The 19,974-nt window shown below is 37.1% G+C and overlaps 2 protein-coding genes across 6 annotated transcripts in view; one reads left to right on the top strand and one right to left on the bottom strand.

Moving 5' to 3' along the window:
• slc7a6 (solute carrier family 7 member 6) overlaps positions 1-2,146 on the top strand; it is a 75,704-nt gene extending 73,558 nt beyond the window's left edge. For 3 of the 5 annotated variants that reach the window (XM_062020641.1, XM_062020622.1, XM_062020631.1), the window contains exon 10: positions 1,690-2,145. In XM_062020641.1, the coding sequence (XP_061876625.1) occupies positions 1,690-1,757 (68 nt within the window). In that variant the 3' untranslated portion in view covers positions 1,758-2,145. Of the gene's footprint in view, positions 1-1,689 lie in introns of all 5 variants that reach the window. The other 2 variants (XM_062020647.1, XM_062020613.1) reach the window with 2 other exon arrangements.
• A 2,977-nt stretch (positions 2,147-5,123) lies between these two features.
• On the bottom strand, positions 5,124-19,180 carry slc7a6os (solute carrier family 7 member 6 opposite strand). The gene is made up of 5 exons (XM_062020661.1): positions 18,939-19,180; positions 9,610-9,933; positions 9,350-9,553; positions 9,110-9,242; positions 5,124-5,596 (listed from the first exon to the last, which is right to left on the bottom strand). The coding sequence occupies exons 1-5, from the start codon at positions 19,128-19,130 to the stop codon at positions 5,466-5,468; spliced, it is 984 nt and encodes a 327-aa protein (XP_061876645.1). The 5' UTR covers positions 19,131-19,180; the 3' UTR covers positions 5,124-5,465.
• Positions 19,181-19,974: the final 794 nt, after the last annotated feature.

A 19,974-nucleotide genomic window follows, 5' to 3' on the forward strand; every position in this document is an offset into this window, starting at 1 on the left:
AAAAAAAAAAAAAAAAAAAAAAAAAAGTATGAGTTTTTTTAACACTTGTATGAGCGGGGCCCTTTTAGATCTCCAATGATTTTAGTGGGATTTTTTATAACTATCATTGCTCAAAAAATAATAATGAATCCAAATCAATGTTGTTATGAATCATTGAATTATTGAAGGCACATCAACTATTGAGTTTGAGTACTTTGTGTGTTAACATGCAATATTTTGTCATATGTGCTACGAAAAAAGGGCACAAAAACATGAAAAAAATCATAAAAACTTATAATCCACATACAGATCTGAAGTTGATGTAAAGATTTAAGTGTTTAAAAAAAAAAAAGAAAAAAAAAAGTATGAGTTTTTTTTAACACTTGTATGAGCGGGGCCCTTTTAGATCTACAATGATTTTAGTGGGATTTTTTATAACTATCATTGCTCAAAAAATAATAATGAATCAAAATCAATGTAGTTATGAATTATTGACTTATTGAAGGCACATCAACTATTGAGTTTGAGTATTTTGTGTGTTAACATGCAATATTTTGTCATATGTGCTACGAAAAAAGGGCACAAAAACATGAAAAAAATCATAAAAACTTATAATCCACATACAGATCTGAAGTTGATGTAAAGATTTAAGTGTTGAAAGTTAAAAAAAAATTTTTTTAAGTATGAGTTATTTTTAACACTTTTATGACTGGGGCCCTTTTAGATTTCCAATGATTTTAGTGGGATTTTTTTTTTTAACTACAATTGCTCAAAAAATTGTAATGAATCAAAATCAATGTTGTTATGAATTATTGACTTATTGAAGGCACATCAACTATTGAGTTTGAGTATTTTGTGTGTTTGCCATAAAAACACAATATGCAATATTTTGTCATATATGCTTTAAAAAAAAGGGCACAAAAACATGAAAAAAATCATAAAAATGTATAATCCACAGACAGATCTGAAGTAAAGATTTAAGTGTTGAAAGTAAAAAAGACAAGAAAAAAGTATGAGTTATTTTAACACTTTTATGAGTGGGGCCCTTTTAGATCCCCAATGATTTTAGTGGGATTTTTTTTAAAACCATCATTGCTCAAAAAATAATAATGAATCAAAATCAATGTTGTTATGAATTATTGATCGATTTAAGGCTCCTATTATTTCACATAAAATATTTTGATATGTCCTTTATGTCACACAAAATATGCAATATTTTCTTCAAAAATATATGAAAGTGGAACTTTTGATGTGAATCGGAGCCTTAAATAGGCCAATAATTCATAACATTGATTTTGAATCATAATTTTTTTTCCAGCAATGACCGTTTTAAAGGAAAAACAATATTAGCATTTTATTTAAATATTACAATTAATATTGCAACTTTCTCTTGTTACATTTCACCTGTTTGCTCTTTTATTCCACTTTTTAATGGGGTTATTTAATAGTGGGCTGTTAAAGTCCCCCGGGGCCGCGCTTTGTACACCCGAGCTACAGATTCTTGTTTTTAAAATTGTTATCACTATGACCCGTATGGGTCCCCGGGGCCAAACTTGAGGTAAACCTTAACGATTTAAAAAAAAAAAAAATCCATATCATTGTGTTTGTTTTGACAATGCAAAATATATATTTTTTAATTTTGCTTCCAACATCAAATGTTCAAAGATCTTCTATTTGGATTGAGATGTCCTGTATGTTGTATTCCTGCAGGCTCTCTGACCCACGTGACTCAGTTCACGTGTTTCTGCGTCCTCACGGAGATGGACAAGAGTGAGTAGCGTCCCGCCCGGGTAATAAAAACATGACTATTCTTATTATTTCACTCCACACGCCTGATTAGTGCAGCCGCTGGTCCTGCACTCTTCTTCTTCTTCTTCTTCTTCTTTCCCTGTGGAGTCAAGCGGGAAGTGGAACTTTCCTGCACACTTTAATTACCTCCGAAGACCAACGAGTTGCCTTGTACAAAACAAAAACAAAACTCCTTGTGTGCTTTTCTACTTTACAGTATTGCAATATTCACCAAATATGTTGACGTTTTAAAAGCATGTAAATCAATTGCAGGCACAATGTATTCAGAGTGATTATTCCTTACAATATTTATTATTACACGGCAATGTATTAAAGATCCACTGTCTTATTGTTCATGGACTAATCGCTTCATTTGTCAAAAATGACACCATTTAAAAATAGAATGAACTGAATATTTTTTTGTAAGAAACAGCACCATCTTGTGGTCAGAATTGTTTAATGCACTGAGTGACTTATTTTCTGTAACTTGTAACCGGAAGTAGAGATGTAACGATAAACAGTATGATAGTACACCGCGGTAAAACTCCACAAGGTTCGTGTTACCGTTTTTAAAATAAAATGATTAAAAAACGGAATGTTTGGAACACTTTGGTAAACTTAAAAACCGGTGAGCGCTAGCTTAAATGCTAACGTGAATACAACAGACATTCACGTTTCTCCTTTTAAAAAAAAAACGGCATCCCGCAATCTAAACTTGTACGAACATAACTTTTTGAGCAATAATATATTTTATTGTGTGCATTAAACTTACAAGCTGTGCTCTCTTAGCGTCGAGAAATCGTCGATACGTGAAGAAACGGCAACAGGAAGTGACGTCACATAAACCGGACGTGACGCGACCAACTCCTGTTTTTACACTTTTACAAATTAAAACGGGAAGCTCAACGCCGCTTGTAAATAAGAATAGTATTTTATTTATTTATAAACCTTTTTATTTGTAATCTGCAACATTTACATACAATTAGGGAATAATAATAAACAAAATAAGTACAGAAACTGTACAAAACAGCGCCAGGGGGTTGTAAAGTCAAAAAAGTAACTAAAATAGAATGCAAAATATAAGTGTGTAACAAAATGTAAAGCCATAGGCCACATAAGTTCCGTAAATAATCAAAATTTGGAACACAGCATCATCGTTTTCACAGCTTTTTAAACCCATAAATGTTTTTTCTTTCATTTTGAAAATTAAAAAAAAAATGTTATAAACCTTTATGATACGTGAAGATTTTTTTTTATAAATCTTTATTTATAAATTTTAACATTTACAAAAATTTGATCAATAATCAGAGTAAGTACAAAAACAGTACAAAACAGCAGCAGGGGGTTGTAAATTCAAAGTAACTAAAGTAGAATGCAATATATATATATATATATATATATATATATATATATATATATATATATATATATATATATATATATAATAAACAAAGTGCAAAGCCATAGGCTCACTCAATTTCAGTAAATAACTTACATTTGCAACACAGCATAATCGTTTTCACAGCTTTTTGGTTGTTAGAAGTAGAGATACGTGAAGTTATGTCAACAGGAAGTGAATTTGCGTGACGTCACATAAACCGGACGTGACGCGCCCAACTCCTGTTTTTACACTTTTACAAATTAAAACGGGAAACCCAACGCCGCTTGTAAATAAGAATATTGTATAATAATCTCATTATCACGCATTTGATTGTATTTTTAAAAAAACTTTTATAGCACTTTTGATCCGAAAACACACGTACGTACACAAAACAAAACATGGCACTGAGGATTTGAGGAAAAACGTCACAATTGAGGGGTCCACAGCGGAAAATAAAATAATATAAAATATATGTAAACATTTAATATAAATACAGTAATTAATAAAAACATAACATTGAGAGAATAATAGTAATAAAACAAATAAACACAAGTTTAACCTAAGTAAAAAGCATTATTTAAAAGGTCTCTGGATAGCTTTCTTTGAAGCCATGAGTCAGAATGACAAGCAGATATATTGAAGTATTATTTTAGCCTAAAAATGTTTGGAATACATTTTGATGATTTTTTGCATGATCAGATAATATAAAATTTTCAAGACATGCAATTTTTCTGTCAAAATTGAAAGACTACATTTATTGAAGTGTGCCTGCAGGGCCATATTTGGCCTACAGCTAGTTTTACATTGGCCCTCAATATGTCGTGAAAATGAAATCTACTCATTGTTAATGAGGTTTATTAAATATATGACATCATTTGTTTTGTCACCTACAGCACTAAAGCTAAGATGTTAATAGTTTAGCACGTACTGATGATGTACATCAATTGATGTTAGCATCTGTACGGAGCCCCTAAAGGAACATGGGGGAATTTTTTTGGTATAATTTTTTATTTTTATTTTTTTTTAGACGTGTATCTCGTGTGCACGAGAAAGTTTTTATAAAGTTATAAAAAAATTTTTTTTATAATTTTTATTTATTTTTATACATATATCTTGTGCGCACGAGAAACTTTTTATAAAGTTATATAAAAAAAATTTTTATAATTATTTATTTTTTATACATATATCTTGTGCGCACGAGATAGTTTTTATAAAGTTCTAAAAAAAAAATTTTTAAATTTTTATTTATTTTTTATACATATATCTTGTGCGCACGATAGTTTCTCGTGCACATATGTCTAAAAAAAAAATATTTTTTTTAGACATGTATCTCGTGCACACGAGAAACATGTCTAAAAAAAATATATTTTTTTTTTAGACATGTATCTCGTGCGCACGAGAAACTTTTTATAAAGTTATAAAAAATATAATAAAAAAATACAAATTCCCCCCCGTCCCTTTAGGGGCTCCGTACATGTAGTGTGGAGAATGCATATATTTATAAGAGTTCTTTCTTCATTCATAGTCATGTTTAAAGCAGCTAATATTTTCCCATGTGTACTCTTTTTGCTTGCAGCTTATGTCCGCAAGTAAACAAACTGTGCTTTTACCTTGAAGGGGTTGGAATGTGAGAGTATAGCATACTCCCTTTTTACCTTATCAGTATTAGAACAGCGAGGCTGTATTCCTTTCTGGGAAGGGTGGGGCCCGTTTTCGTATTCAATAAGTTGTCTCCTCCCGTTTGATTTTCAGACCGCTTCTAGATGCCGTTATTAACGGACTGTAGGACTGGTCTCCTAAAGCTTTAGTAAAACTTGATAATATTCCTATTCTGTCTTGATGGTCCTTCTTACTCTGCACATATGTCATCTGAAAGAACTTGGGATTGACCAGTGACTTTAATTCCCTGAGAGGAAGACTGTTCAGACGCAACAGTAGCACAAAGGTGTGCTGATAAAAAGGACGCAACACCAGGTTTGTTAACATGTATTTTATTTTATACACATCTACATATTTACAACAACCTTAACATTCAACAAAAAAAAAAGTGTCAACCCACACTGGCGGCCCCACGACAACAATCACACGCTCGCCTGAAGCAAAAAGAAGAAAAAGATGGCACAAAGCATACGAGGCCTATCACACACGGCAACACTTCTAACACACAACACTCCACTGCTGCTTTAAAAAAATAGAAAGGACGTCCATTGTGAGTCCGAGATGTCGTTTGAGGGAATGATTGTTAGCATCTGTCACCAATGGCACGTCAAGAGAGTTTGCTACGCGTTCTGGTAGCGAGTCGAAGGCCACGGCGGGATCAATCCGAATCGTTTTTGCTCCCGTCTGTGTCGTCGTCGTCGTCGCCGTGGCGACTGAGCTCACGCAGCACTTCGCCCTGGTAGCGCTGCCAGCTCCGGCGGCTGTACGAGTGCTCCTCCTCCCAGTGGCCTGCGACACGGGACAACGCACGTCATGTTGGGGGTGGGCATTGTCGACAACGCTGCGGATACCCCCCTCCACCCAATGTTTTTAAACCACACCCCCTTGGCCGCTGCATTCTTTGGACTCTTATTGAGCGAGCAAAACCAGGAAACTACTGTAAAAAAGGGCTTAAAAAGTAGCAAAAAATGGATGAATCGTACACAAAAGCACTTTTCTTTTCCATCTGTGGTCTGTAAATCAACAAGTTGGTACAATGAGGCTTCCATAAATCCTGGTTTCACTCTGCAGAACAACTTATTTCCCACAAATGCTTCCATCTGTTGAAAAGCTCTATGGAGATGATGATTTCATTTTCTAGCACAATCTGGCACCTGCCCACAGTGCCAAAACCAGCAGTAACTGGTGTACTGACCATGGCATTACTGTCCTCCATTGGCCTGCCAACTCCCCTGACCTGAACCCCATAGAGAATTTGTGGGGTATTGTGAAGAAGAAGCTGAAAGACACCAGACCCAATAATGCAAATGAGCTAAAGGCCGCTATTGAAGCATCCTGGGCACCCATAACACCTCAGCAATGCCACAGGCTGATTGCCTCCATGCCACGCCGCATTGGTGCAGTAATCCGTGCAAAAGGATTCCCAACCAAGTACTGAGTGCATTAATTGACATTTTCAAATGTTTGATTTTGTTTTGCTGTTATAAATCTTTTTTTTTTTTTACTTGGTCTGAGGAAATATTCTAATTTTTTGAGATAGGATTTTTGAGTTTTCTTAAAGGCCTACTGAAAGCCACTACTAGCGACCACGCAGTCTGATAGTTTATATATCAATGATGAAATCTTAACATTGCAACACATGCCAATACAGCCGGGTTAACTTATAAAGTGACATTTTAAATTTCCCGCTAAACTTCCGGTTGAAAACGCCTTTGTATGATGACGTATGCGCGTGACGTAGCCAGTAGAACAGAGGTATGGCTCCCCCATTGAGGTCAATACAAAAAGCTCTGTTTTCATCGCATAATTCCACAGTATTCTGGACATCTGTGTTGGTGAATCTTTTGCAATTTGTTTAATGAACAATGGAGACTGCAAAGAAGAAAGTTGTAGGTGGGATCGATGTATTAGCGGCTGGCTGTAGCAACACAACAAGGAGGACTTACTTGGATAGCAGACGCGCTAGCCAATGCTAGCCGCGAACCGCATCTGTGATCGGGTGAAGTCCTTCGTCGCGCCGTCGATCGCTGGAACGCAGCTAATGTTTTATCATAGCTCTGTGAGGTCCGGTTGCTAAGTTGCTAAGTTAGCTTCAGCGTCGTTAGCAACAGCATTGTTAAGCATTGCCAGGCTGAGAATTATTAACCGTGTAGTTACATGTCCATGGTTTAATAGTATTGTTGATTTTCTGTCTATCCTTCCAGTCAGGGGTTTATTTATTTTGTTTCTATATGCATTTGAGACAGATGCTATCACGTTAGCTCAGTAGCTAAAGAGCTTCGCCGATGTATTGTCGTGGAGGTAAAAGTCACTGTGAATGTCCATTTCGCGTGCTCGACTCTCATTTTCAAGAGGATATAGTATCCGAGGTGGTTTAAAATACAAATCCGTGATCCACAATAGAAAAAGGAGAGAGTGTGGAATCCAATGAACCAGCTTGTACCTAAGTTACGGTCAGAGCGAAAAAAGATATGTTTTGCACTGCATTCTAGTCCCGTCACTCTAACGTTCCTCATCCACGAATCTTTCATCCTCGCTCAAATTAAAGGCTTTTTTTTTTTAAATCAGAGACCAAAAGTTGCGAACTTTATCGTCGTTCTATAGCAGGGGTCACCAACCTTTTTGAAAGCAAGAGCTACTTCTTGGGTACTGATTAATGCGAAGGGCTACCAGTTTGATACACACTTAAATAAATTGCCAGAAATAGCCAATTTGCTCAATTTACCTTTAACTCTATGTTATTATTAATAATTAATGATATTTACACTTAATTGAACGGTTTAAAAGAGGAGAAAACACGAAAAAAATGACTATTAAATTTTGAAACAGTTTATCTTCAAATTCGACTCTTTAAAATTCAAAATTCAACCGAAAAAAAGAAAAGAAAAACTAGCTAATTCGAATCTTTTTGAAAAAATTTAAAAAATAATTTATGGAACATCATTAGTAATTTTTCCTGATTAAGATTAATTTTAGAATTTTGATGACATGTTTTAAATAGGTTAAAATCCAATCTACACTTTGTTAGAATATATAACAAATTGGACCAAGCGATGAGGTGGCGACTTGTCCAGGGTGTACCCCGCCTTCCGCCCGATTGTAGCTGAGATAGGCTCCAGCGCCCCCAAAGGGAATAAGCGGTAGAGGATGGATGGACCAAGCTATATTTCTAACAAAGACAAATCATTATTTCTTCTAGATTTTCCAGAACAAAAATTTTAAAAGAAATTCAAAAGACTTTGAAATAAGATTTAAATTTGATTCTACAGATTTTCTAGATTTGCCAGAATAATTTTTTTGAATTTTAATCATAATAAGTTTGAAGAAATATTTCACAAATATTCTTCGTCGAAAAAACAGAAGATAAAATGAAGAATTAAATTAAAATGTATTTATTATTCTTTACAATAAAAAAAATAAATTTACTTGAACATTGATTTAAATTGTCAGGAAAGAAGAGGAAGGAATTTAAAAGGTAAATGTGTTTAAAAATCCTAAAATCATTTTTAAGGTTGTATTTTTTCTCTAAAATTGTCTTTCTGAAAGTTATAAGAAGCAAAGTAAAAAAATTTATGAATTTATTTAAAAAGTGAAGACCAAGTCTTTAAAATATTTTCTTGGATTTTCAAATTCTATTTGAGTTTTGTCTCTATAGAATTAAAAATGTCGGGCAAAGCGAGACCAGCTTGCTAGTAAATAAATACAATTAAAAAAATAGAGGCAGCTCACTACCAGTGAGCTGCCTCGGGCACCGCGTTGGTGACCCCTGTTCTATACTAAATCCTTTCAGCAAAAATATGGCAATATCGCAAAATGATCAAGTATGACACATAGAATGGATCTGCTATCCCTGTTTAAATTAAAAAAAATTCATTTCAGTAGGCCTTTAAGCTGTATGCCGTAATCAGCATTAAAATAATAAAAGGCTTGCAATATTTCAGTTGATGTGTAATGAATCCAGAATGTATGACATTTTTGTTTTTTTAGTTGCATTACAGAAAATATAGGACTTTATCACAACATACTAATTTTCTGAGACAGTCCTGTAAGTAAACATTGATTGATAGATATACCGTGTGCTCTATAGTCTGGAAAATACAGTAATATTGTCTAATTATATCATATTATAATAATTGATTTTAAATTGCTCAGAGCCCAGATTTAGTCATCACTTGACTACACAAATTAAAAATGGCGCCCATTTGGCCCACAGCCAAAAACAAGGCAGTTATGAACGTGGCTCACCACCTGGTCCCGAGACAAGTGACATGAGACGAGACAAGTGACACGAGAGTGACGTACCGCCGTAGCGTTCCTCCCGGTCGCTCCCCGCGTCGCTGTCCTCGTCGGGGTAGTCGTTCCTCCAGTTGCCTTCTTCGTTCTCGTCGTCCTCGTCTTCGTACACCTCCTCCTCGTGCGTCACCAAGTCGGGCACCTTTGATGGAAACGGGCATAGTGATGTGGATCCAGGCGAGCGCCGAGGTAATCACCCACTCACATTTCCGCACTCATTCATCTGCGCCCGCATCCATCCACACACACCAGTTCTCCCTCCTCGGCGTAGGCCCTGACGGACAGGATGTCCTGGATCCACCCGGGCGCCACCATTTCCTGGTAGTACAGGTCGTACACGTAGTCGTCGTCCTGGTCCTGGTCCTGGCCCTCCTCCGCCGTCGCCGTGGAGACGCTGAGGCGCTCTCGCAGCATCTTGGTGTTGTTGCACAGGATCACTTCAGGGTCTGAGGACTGCCGTAGAACACGTCAAAGCGGTTTTCGGCAAAGTCCAGTCCGCGTTTCCTCACCTTGCCCAGAGCTTTGTCCTGCTCTGGTAGATCCTCGTGCACCAGGTCCACCACCTGGATTTCCCCCAAACCTTTGTCCCGTTTCTTGCCGCCGCCGCCGTCCTCCACGACGTCGCCCGCCCGCTGGTTCCGGGGCGGAGCCGGGGGCGACAGACCGGCGCGGTGGCTGGAGAGGATTCTGTAGCGCTCGTCCCGGCGAACGCCGCACTTGGCGCTCCGCAGGTCGCCGAAGATGCGCTGGGAACTGTTGGCGGAGGGCCGCAGGGCGTGGGCCACGCGGGGCCGGGCCAGCGCCTGGCGGACCTGCGTCTGGACGGGAGCATCCTGGTGAGGACAAGAAGCATTGTTCAGGTAAGGAATATTCATCACTGTTATCTGTCAGAATAATTGTATCCAAGTTATCACAAAACTTTGTGTTGCCATGAGTTCCCGGCGAGAAGACAAAAGGTCTACCAAGAAGAAGGCTTGTAAAACTCCACTGTATAGGATGGGGAGCGACATGAAGGCGTCGGTTTCTTTGATGTATTGTAATCCACAGGAAGATATTGTCTTGACCCGAGATCTACAAGGCGGAGAGGAGGCAGGGCCTGACCCCCCTCCAGGCACCTTTTTTTTTAACTGTTTTTAATCAAAGGCAATGGCTGTTTACGACCCCTCCTCCCTTAGAAACAGCTGTTGCCATGTAATCAGGGAATGTCCAAATAAAAGAGGAGGCGTACAATCTTTCGTCAGAGCGTGGTGAGACACTGTGCAAAGGGTACAGGTCTAGACGTCTCTCCTCCATTGAGCCAAATTTTATTCTGTCTCTGTTTAATTCCCTGCTTCTTGTCTTGTTTAATAGATGTCATCAGTGTTTGAACCTAACAATATCATTTTATCAACACTGGCAATTAAAGGATATCAATATTTCCCGTGATAGACACGTAGTCAATGTTGGTGTTAACGCACCGTGTCTTTTAACACATTGAAATCAGAAAGGATGCGCATTTCCGGAAGTCCGCACGTGCCCTGGACGCAGATTTTTTTTTTTTTAACGAGCCTGCCTGTCAAAATGCTGGTTTGATTGTTTTGTTTCTATCGATTATCGCTTTCCGCCAGTGTTTTGTTTTGTTTATATTTGCAGGCAGGCTTCACAGTGTCTTGGCTGAATGAGCAGGTATCGGGACACCTCGGACGTACCCTCGCTCATCCATGCGGACTGGACACTGGCAGAGAGCCGGTGGAGTCGGCTCTCTTGGTTGCTTTGTTGGGTCTTCCTCTCTGGCACTCATCGAGGGTGGACGCTCCCCTTTCCTCTCCCGCTTGCTTCTTTGTCTTAACTTTTGTTGTTGCCTCTTTTTGCACTGCTCTCCAAATCAACAATGGAACTATTTAACTGGCCTCAAGGAAATCGACAAGATCTTGGGTTTAGGGGAACCTGCTTGTCGTGACGGAGCGGTTGTTGCCGGACACGCGACGGACTCTTGGGAGAAGAGGGAGTGCCGCGTGCCTGGCGACCCTTTTCAGTCGAGGACGTGAAGATATCTACATATTCGGAATTATGACAACAGGACGTCTGCTGATTGGAACAAGCGTTGCTCTGGTTTATCGTTGCTGGCAATCTTCAAAGTACCCCAAAGATGCCACAAACTATCGGAGGATGCGGGAAGAACTGTGGACACTCTTGTGATTTTGGAACACATCGGACTGTCTGCCCCGCAGGATTTTGAGGACCAGTCATAGACAATTTAGAGTGAAAAGCACATTTTATTTTCACTCGTATACAAAACATTCTAACTTGGATTAGGGATGTCCCGATCCGATATTTGCCAAAAAATGCGTATCTTCAAGGCATGGGAAAATGACGATCCAGATCCAGTTTTAAAAAAAAATTCCGGTCCGTGTTTTCCAACGCACATATTTAAATAACACATTCCACTTTTCTGCTGCTCCCTAATTTCCTTTCCGCATTTTCCAGCACACCTTCAACACAGTCGAGTATACGTTCTCACGCAGTTGCATTTAGCTGCTGGCATTACACGACAGGCTCTTCCCACTCCTTCTTGTGTCTGCTTCTCACAGACAGCAAGCGCACCTTCTACATACGTCACATACTGTCACGTCATACGTCACCAGGGATGATGTTTGATAAGGAATTATCGAGTTCGAGCCTATTATCGAACCGATTCCTTATCGATTCTCTTATGGAGTCCAGATAGGTTGTTGTATATGGAAAAAAACACACAATATTTGGTTTAACAAAAGCTCACTTTTATTATATAATAAAAAAATAAAATCTAATAAATAAATAAATATTGACTGTTACCCACCTAAAAAATAAAATAAAATAAATAAATATTGACAGTTGTTACCCAAAGTATATTAACTGAGATTTTTCAGAGAAACAAATATATAAATTAACACAAAAACAAGCTGTCTCTGTGATCACTATAGGTGTATAAATAATAATATAGTGTTAAATAAAATCAGTCGCTTGGGCACAAAACTGAAAATAATACAGCTCTCCAAAAAGTGCACTTCTGCTGCTATTTGACATACCGTATTTCCTTGAATAGCCGCAGGGGCGTTAATTAATTTAAAACCTCCTGTCACTCTGGCGTTTACCGGAAACCGGCGGGATGGCCGTGCATGCGGTAATTATTTTAAAACCTCTTCTCACTCCGGCGTTTACCAAAAGGAATCCATAAAATTTAGGCGTGCGCTTTGAGTGTGATGTAAGCATACCATCATGAAAAGCACATTCAATTAAAAAAAACGTTATTATGGTCTTACCTGTACTTATAAATGGAGTCCATTTGCAGCTCCTTCTGACCAAAAGCATCGATAACTTGTTTATAGAAGTCTTCCTTATTTTCTTTCTTCAGTTTTAAAAGTCTCTGTTTCGATGGAGATATTCCTTTAATTATTACCTCCTGCTTCGATTGAAAGTCCAGTTTAGAAAACTGTTTTATTTTAGATACCGGTATGTAATCCTCCATGTTAAAAGTTCAGGCAGAGGAAAAAAAAAAAATCTCTTGCTGCGTGTGTTCACTTCTTCTGCAGTACCGGAAGTCGCAAGAAGGATCACTAGCGCGGCAGCGCCCTCTACCACCAGGAGGCGGGAGTCATTTAATGACATACAGTATTTCACACACGCAGCTACGGTATATTAATAAAACATAGCTGCTTACTGTTCTCTTTAGCATATTGTACCGGTATTCAATAGCTTGGACCTTAAATCCTACTGAAAAGCTCTTTATCTTTTTTCGTTTGTGCGATTGCAAACTACTGAAAGCAGCTTCCTCCATTTTGAAAATGAGGACAGGTAAAGCGTCACTCGTGACGTAACGAATTTGACCCGGTGGAAGTTCTAGCCATATGCTAAATATTTTGCGAAACGAGTTTGACCCGGCGAAAATTATAGACATGCGATAATAAAATTATTTTGCGAAACGAATTTGATCCAGCTTCAATAATAAACCGGCGATAAGGCCAAGCATGCGTTAATTATTTTGAGAAACGAGTTTGACCCGGCAGTAATTCTAGACGTGCGAATACTATATTCCCTGTGCCAATTCAAGGAAATACGGTAACTGTTTGTTATGATGCTTTGACATTTTTGCACTTTATTTCTTTATTGAAAGAAAATTCTAAGAGAAAAGTTGTTTGCAAATGTGGTTACAATGCTAAAAAAATGAAAAGTTAAAGCTAAAAAAAGAAATACACTTTATTGAGTTAACATTATTTCTTTATAGGGGGAAACATGTTATGAGCGAGAGAATATAACAACTACACTACCCAGCATGCAACGGGAGTTACGAGCATGCGCGGTAGCCCCGAAAAGTGTTGCATGTTGCCACGCTGCGAAAGTAAACGTCAAGAACTCAGCCAACACGCCTCGTCTGCATTATTTATAATTAGACAGACAACACATCTACAGTGTGATTTTGTTTTGTTTACAAGGAAAGAAAAACAAAAGTTAAAAAAGGGAGATGTGTTGTGTATATATGTATGTGCTGCGGTTGTTTTAAGAAGGTTGCGACAGCTGCCGTAAAGGAGGTGCGTTGCTAGCCTGGTTGCTATGTTTCCGGTTGGTCGAAAAAGTGTTCGTCATGTGTTTTACCCTGCTAAAATCTCTCAGTAAAGTTATTCGATGGATGATAGCTTTTGTTTTGAACTTTATTACACCTTGGAGCGCCTTTTCCCGTCCATTGTTTTCCTGCTTTCGCTATCTGCGCCTAATGACTGAGCTACGTGACGTCATTTCTTGTGATGTCCCACGGAGCATTTCTGGTCAGGACGAGAATCAACTCTTTTCCTTTACTATAGTGGTCTCGATAACGGGTACCGGTTCTCAAAAAGGGATTCGAGTCCGAGGACTCGGTTCTTTTCTTATCAAACAACCGGGGAAACCGGTTTCGAGTATCATCCCTATACGTCACATACGTACACGCCCTCTCCCAGCAGAGAGGTAGCGGCATGGCTCACGTTTGCTGTGATGCTAGCGTAGCCGTGTGAGCGGTAATAATGAAGGAAGAATTAATTAATTCCCAAGAAAAAGAGCAGGGGGTCCATCGTCTGGCGGTGGTTGGGCTTCGAGTGGGAATATGTCGAACAGACAACCGTGATTTGTCAAGTGTGGGGCAAAAGCGTTGCTATAAAAAAGTAGCATTACTGCTAATATGTAGCATCATTTGAAATGTTCCCTGCTAGAAAATGAAGAGTGTTTGAAACTCCGCACGTCAACATCTCCATTGTGTATTATTCAAACTCGCCTAATTCAGCTGGCTAGTTGTTATCAAGAGTACTAAAACCTTTTTCAACATGAATCTGACAACTAAGTAGGCTAAATAACTTTAAACTTTAATACATGCTCGGATAAGGCCAGTATCGGATCGGAAGTGCGAAAACAACATCGGTATCGGATCGGAAGTGCAAATACCTGGATCGGGACATCCCTAACTTGGATTGTTTCCCTGGCTTGGAGACTCTCCCGAAGGACAGTGCGGCGAAGACACAACAAACTTCCTTCTTGTCTCTCATGGACACACACCTGTTGTTGTTGACTTTGGACTTATCGGCTGCACAACATCAAGGCCGCGGAACAGAGACACACTGCAGGCTTACACACAAACATGCATCCCAAAAAATATACGCCACACACATACATTCCCCCCACCCCCAATCCAACGCCCTCGATGCAAATCCCATAGGGGTGATGGAAGGATGGGCAGCGCTTGAGAGCTGCGGCCGACTACCATGACCCCGCACTCCCTTCCCTCTGTTGCTAGATATCTCGAGATGTACGTTGTAATATGTATATGTTAGGAATGTCCGATAATGGCTTTTTGCCGATATCAGATATTCCGATATTGTCCAACTCTTTAATTACCGATATCAACCGATACCGATATCAACCGATATATGCAGTCGTGGAATTAACACATTATTATGCCTAATTTGGACAAGCAGGTATGGTGAAGATAAGGTACTTTTTTTAAAAATTAGTAAAATAAGATAAATAAATTAAAAAAAAATTCTTGAATAAAAAAGAAAGTTCAACAATATAAAAACAGTTACATAGAAACTAGTAATGAATGAAAATTAGTAAAATTAACTGTTAAAGGTTAGTATTATTAGTGGACCAGCAGCACGCACAATCATGTGTGCTTACGGACTGTATCCCTTGCAGACTGTATTGATATATATTGATATATAATGTAGGAAACAATATTAATAACAGAAAAAACAACCCTTTTGTGTGAATGAGTGTAAATGGGGGAGGGAGGTTGTTTGGGTTGGTGCACTAATTGTAAGTGTATCTTGTGTTTTTTATGTTTATTTAATAAATAAAAAAAATAAAATAAAACTTTTAAAAAAACGATACCGATAATAAAAAAAACGATACCGATAATTTCCGATATTACACTTTAACGCATATATCGGACATCTCTAGTATATGTGCTTTGCTATGGAGGTTTTTTCCCACTCCAGACTGGACCCCTTTAGGAGCCTAGTCTCGATTCTATTTTTTTTACTCATCCTTCCCCAGCGTTTTACCTTTTTCCCCATCTTTTACAGGGCGCCTTGTGGCGACCCATCAGCGTTCCTGTTCTGTAACCCTGTACACGGTTTGTTTGTCTAATCTTTGAACGAGTTTGTGCTGAAAACAAAGCTTCGTTGTACTTGTGCAATGACAATAAAGACCTATACTATCCTGCTCCCGTCTCTGGCTATGTTGCCGACACCCCAGCAGACGCCGTGGAACACCGCAGGGGCCACCACAGTGTATGTGTTTTTGTTGTTGTTTTACTTTTGTGGCTGCGTGTAGAAGTGGCTGGTTGCAGCAGCTCTGCTCTTTTAATGTCTTTAATGTCCTTTGATGTTTCCCTCTTACACACATTTATGTGTGCTATGGCTATGAGGTTTTTTTCCCTTGGCCTCAGTCTGGACCCCCTCTCCAGGGCCCAGGTTAGGACTGAATATTTTTTTCTCTCACCACACCCCCAGCATTTACCTGTTTCTCACCTTCTTTGTAAAGGGCGCCGGAAGTTGGCAGACCTGTCAGCGATCCTGTTGTCTCCCTGTAATGTTTGTCTGCTCTTGAATGGGATTGTGCTGAAAATCTTAAATTTCCCCTCAGGGATTATTAAAGTATTTCTGATTCTGACTACGGTCCAATTGGAAAAATCCCAAAAAAGTGCCATAGTGTCGAGGTGACTCTTCCTTTTATCCACAATTTATTAATTTTTTACTTTCTCTTTTCACTCCATGCCAATAATCAACCGAGAGACAACAAGATGGCGCAACCACACTTGATATTTGATACCGTTACCTGATTGGCGGTGATCACTTCCTGCTTTACTCAGTTATCAGAGTGAGTGTCTTTGTTCATGCAACCAACCTTGCTTCCATACGTCCGCTTTCTTACGGCGAAGAAAAAAACGCATTTTTCATTGATATCATTTTATCCCCCAGCTCTAATGACAAAGTTATTAAATTTCAAGACAAGTCTGGTATTGATCAGTAGCTAACTCCAGCCTCCTCAAACTAGCAAAACAATATAAATGTAACGTTAATTACTGTAATCAATGTTATCAATACTTCCTGTGAATAAACTGTGGCCATTCTGAAAGAGTATAAATGATGAACGTGTTTAATATTTTACTGTCAGGACTTTTCTCCTATCAAGTTATATTTACGTTGAACAATTGAAATTCAGATAAGAAAACGAAATGATGAGATAAGGTCATAATTATGAGATAAACAAGTCGAATTTATGAGATTTATGAGATAAAAAGTCGTAATTATGAGATAAACTGAAAATTGCAATGCACGCTCATAAAATAGACTTGTTTCTCATCATTTCCATAATTTTGACTTCATTCCGGAATTATGACTTTTAATCTCATAAATTAGACTTTATCTCAGTTATGACTTTTTATTTTACAACTTCGACTTTTGATCTCATAAATTCAACTTTTTAAATTATGAGTTTTTTGTCATAATTTAGGGTTTTTAATTCCTAAATATGAGTTTTTATTTCATAATTTTAACTTTTTCAGAATGGACTTTTTATGACTTGATCTCATAATTTTGAGTTATGTCATATATGATCTTCATAACTATGACTTTTTATCTCAGAATTTCGACTTTCTATCTCAGAATTATGACTTTAGATTTTTTATCTCAGAATTTGGACTTTATCTCTTAATTATGACTTTTTTATCTCAATAAAAATGTTTGATCTCATAATTCTGATTTTTCATCTCAAAATTTAGATTTTTTAATCTCATAATTTAGACTCTTATTTTATAATCTTGATTTTTTTGTACATCATAAATGTCACTTTATCTCATAATTTCCTTGTTTCGACATAATTTTGACTTTTTAACTCAATTTCAGTTTTTTTAAATCATGAGTTTTTTGTCATAATTTAGATGTTTAATTACCTAATTATGAGTTTTTACTTCATAATTTCAACTTTATTTCAGAATTGACTTTTTATCTAAATTTCGATTTTATTTTGCCATAATCTCGATTTTTGTCATAAATAGGATTTTTTATCGTATAATTGATTTTTATCTCATGTCTATACCATAAAATGTTTTATTTTATTTCGACTTTTAGTTCATTTTATGACTTGATCTCATCATTTTGAGTTGTCATATATGATCTTCATAAATATGACTTTTTATTTCAGAATTTTGACTTTCTATCTCAGAATCATGACTTATTTATTCATCTCAGAATTATGACTTATGTCATACTTTCGACTTTTTATCTCCTAATTATGACTTTGTATCTCATAATTGTGATTTTTTTTTATCTCAAAACTTAGATTATTAAATGTCATAATTTAGACTTTATTTTATCCCGATTTTTTTACGTCATAAATATGACTTTAGCTCATAATTATAAGTTTTTATTTGATGATTTCAACTTTATTTCAGAATGGACTTTTTATCTAATAATTTCGATTTTATTTTTCTATCATCTCGATTTTTTTGTCATTAATAAGAATTTTTTATCTTATAATTGATTTTTATCTCATAATGTCTATACCGTAACATTTTTTATTTTATTTCGACTTTGTTGATCATTTTATTAGTTTTATGACTTCATCTCATCATTTTGAGTTGTCATATATGAATTTCGACTTTCTATCTCAGAATTATGACTTATTTGTATCATAAGTATGACTTCTCATACTTCCGACTTTTAATCTCCCAATTGTGACTTTTTACCTCATAATTGTGATTTTTCATCACAAAATTTAGATTTGTTTTCATCTCATAATTTAGACTTAACCCAATTTTATAATGTCATATTACTTTAGCTCATAATTATGAGTTTTTATCTCATAATTCCAATTTTTTATCTCAAGTCCTTTCATTTTAAATCATAATTATGAGTTTTTTTGTCATAAGTTAGATGTCTAATTGCCTAATTAGTTTTAATTTCAAAATGTCAACTTTATTTCAGAATTGACTTTTAATCTAATAATATCGATTTTATTTTCCCATTATCTCGATTTTTTTATTTTATAAGTAAAATTAAACCCATGCGCCTTTGATAAAATAGTCGAGTTTTTAAACGATGATGTCATTTCAACGTGACGTCTAGTTTCTTTTAGCTAGCTGCTACATGCTAACAACAGATAGCATTCAGTGAAAAGCAGCGAAATGACGTTATTACACCCGGCAGATATTTGAGGACATTATTACGTGTAATAAATGAGATAAGAACGACGAACTATTCGTCCCACACGCCCGCCTCAGCGTTGACGTGAACCGGGCGAGCGTGGCCAGGAAAGTCCGAGGCTTCCGCCGCGGCCTACTTCACCTCACCTGGGTGGCGACGGTGGCCACGAGCTTGAAGACGGACTTCTCCACCTCGTCCTCGCCGGGCTCCGGGACCGCCTCGCCGGTGCCCTGGGACGTCTCCGCCGGTCGGATACGCTTGCAGGCCAGCAGCAAGGAGTCCGCGGGGTCGGTGCCCCGCTTTCTCTTGACGCGCAGGATGGTGGCGTTGGGCTCCATGTTAGCTCGTCTTCCTTGTGCGTGTGCCCGCTGTGACGTGAACGAGCCCGCCTTATAGTCACGCCCACAGGAGCGCGCCATGGCTGACCAATAATATAGGGATGACGTCAGTGTGACCGTTTTTAAAGAACCCTTTATTGTTTACATTACAGTCAAATTCAAATGTATAAAAAATAGAGTGCAATAGGATAGAAAGCCCGTAAAAATACCCCAATTGTAGGTCATAATTATGAGATAAAGTCGAATTCTAAGAAAAAAAAAGTCAAAATTATGAGATGAAAATTCATATTTATGACATGAAAAGTCAAATTAGTTAAAGTCAAAATTATGAGTCCTAATTATGACAGAAAAAGTCCAAGTTGAAGTCATGAGATAAGAAAATTGAAATTGGGATAAGAAAGTTGAAATGATGAGATAAAGTCATAATTATTAGATAAACAAGTCGAATGTACGAGATACAATGACATAATTATGAGAAATCTAAATTACGAGATAAAAAGTCGTAATTATGAGATACAAACTGAAAACTCTTGATAAGTTAAACTTTTAAATCACAGTTATGAGTTATTTCAGTATTTCGATTTTTTAACTCATAATTAAGTTTGTATTTCATAATTTCGATTTAACTCCGGAATTATGATTTTTAATCTCCTAATTTCCATTTTTTTTAATCTCAGTTATTACTTTTCATTTTATAATTTCCATTTTTTTATCTCATAAATTTGATTTTTTTTTTCTCATAATTTCGGTTTTTTAAAATCATAATTGAGTTTTTTGTCATAATTTACATTTTTCATTCCTAATTGAGTTTTTATTCCACAATTTCATTTTCATTTTTATTTCA

The sequence above is a fragment of the Entelurus aequoreus genome, linkage group LG02, assembly GCF_033978785.1.
Source record: "Entelurus aequoreus isolate RoL-2023_Sb linkage group LG02, RoL_Eaeq_v1.1, whole genome shotgun sequence".
NCBI lineage: Eukaryota > Metazoa > Chordata > Actinopteri > Syngnathiformes > Syngnathidae > Entelurus > Entelurus aequoreus.

Bases quoted from the DNA above. Each gene is read 5' to 3' on its own strand.
- slc7a6os (XM_062020661.1), bottom strand. From the start codon at position 19,130: ATGGAGCCCAACGCCACCATCCTGCGCGTCAAGAGAAAGCGGGGCACC. The intron at 9,554-9,609 runs GTGAGGAAACGC...GTTCTACGGCAG, and splicing joins AGGACAAAGCTCTGGGCAAG to TCCTCAGACCCTGAAGTGAT. The intron at 9,243-9,349 runs GTGTGTGTGGAT...TTTCCATCAAAG, and splicing joins ACGCCGAGGAGGGAGAACTG to GTGCCCGACTTGGTGACGCA.